Below are 856 nucleotides of genomic sequence, written 5' to 3' on the forward strand. Positions count from 1 at the left end.
CCCCCCCGCACGGATCCACACTCCCCGGGGAACCTCGGCACAATTCCCACGGACGTGTCAGATGTGGGACTGGGTCCAGATGTGGGGCCGGATCCAGATGTGGGGCCGGATCCAGATCCCGGGCCCAGACAGATCAGCGGAAGCTGTTCCGGGGGATGGGGGGGGCAGGACCCCCCCGTCAGGACGGGATCGGGATCGGGGGGGGGGCAGGGATCCCAACCACAGCTCCGGCACGGCGGCCAAGACTGGGAGCACTGGGAAAGCGGCGGCTGAGTCAGCAGCGCCAGGAATGCGCCCGGGCACAGGCAAAGGTCGGGGAGGCGGGATGGGGGGGTAGGAATGGGGAATGTGGGGGGGTGAGGACCCCGATACACCCCCCCAGCACCCCCCCGAGGGCTCCGTGCCCCCCACTCACCTTGAAGAAGCTCCGGATGGCCGGCAGGTGCCCGGCGCACGCCGCCCGCTGCGATTCCGGCACCTTTTCCCCCACCTGGCACCGCAGCCTTTGCTCAGCCCGGGGGGGTCCGGTCCGGGGGTCCCCCCGAGCTGCCCCCCCGCACTCACCCAGCTGATCAGGACGATCCTGGGGCTGCCGGAGCCAGGATCGCGGACCCGGCACAGCCCGTACATGACGCTGCCCGCAGAGAATTTTCCAGCGAGCTCATCCGGCCCCCCGGCTGTAAGGAGGGGGCGTCAGAGGGGGGGTACGGGGAAACTCGGGGGACCCCCCCCCCAACACTCCCCGGCAGCGTCGCTCCCGGTACCTCCGGAATCCAGGAGCTTGAGGTCGTGGTGCTTCTCATAGCCAAAGACGGCCCTGGGGGGGAGAAAGGGGGTCAGGGTGGGGGTCACTGTG

General features: G+C 70.2%; 1 protein-coding gene across 1 annotated transcript in view; it reads right to left on the reverse strand.

The window, feature by feature from the left end:
• The window catches only part of LOC121335241 (drebrin-like), an 8,834-nt gene that overhangs the window by 6,313 nt on the left and 1,665 nt on the right, over positions 1-856 (reverse strand). The window contains exons 2-4 of the mRNA XM_041403132.1: positions 765-817; positions 565-677; positions 416-490 (exon numbers count right to left, since the gene is read on the reverse strand). Of these exons, the coding sequence (XP_041259066.1) occupies positions 416-490; positions 565-677; positions 765-817 (241 nt within the window). The remainder of the gene's footprint in view (positions 1-415; positions 491-564; positions 678-764; positions 818-856) is intronic.

Source organism: Onychostruthus taczanowskii, unplaced genomic scaffold (assembly GCF_017590055.1).
Source record: "Onychostruthus taczanowskii isolate IOZ18803 unplaced genomic scaffold, ASM1759005v1 scaffold2, whole genome shotgun sequence".
Lineage (NCBI taxonomy): Eukaryota > Metazoa > Chordata > Aves > Passeriformes > Passeridae > Onychostruthus > Onychostruthus taczanowskii.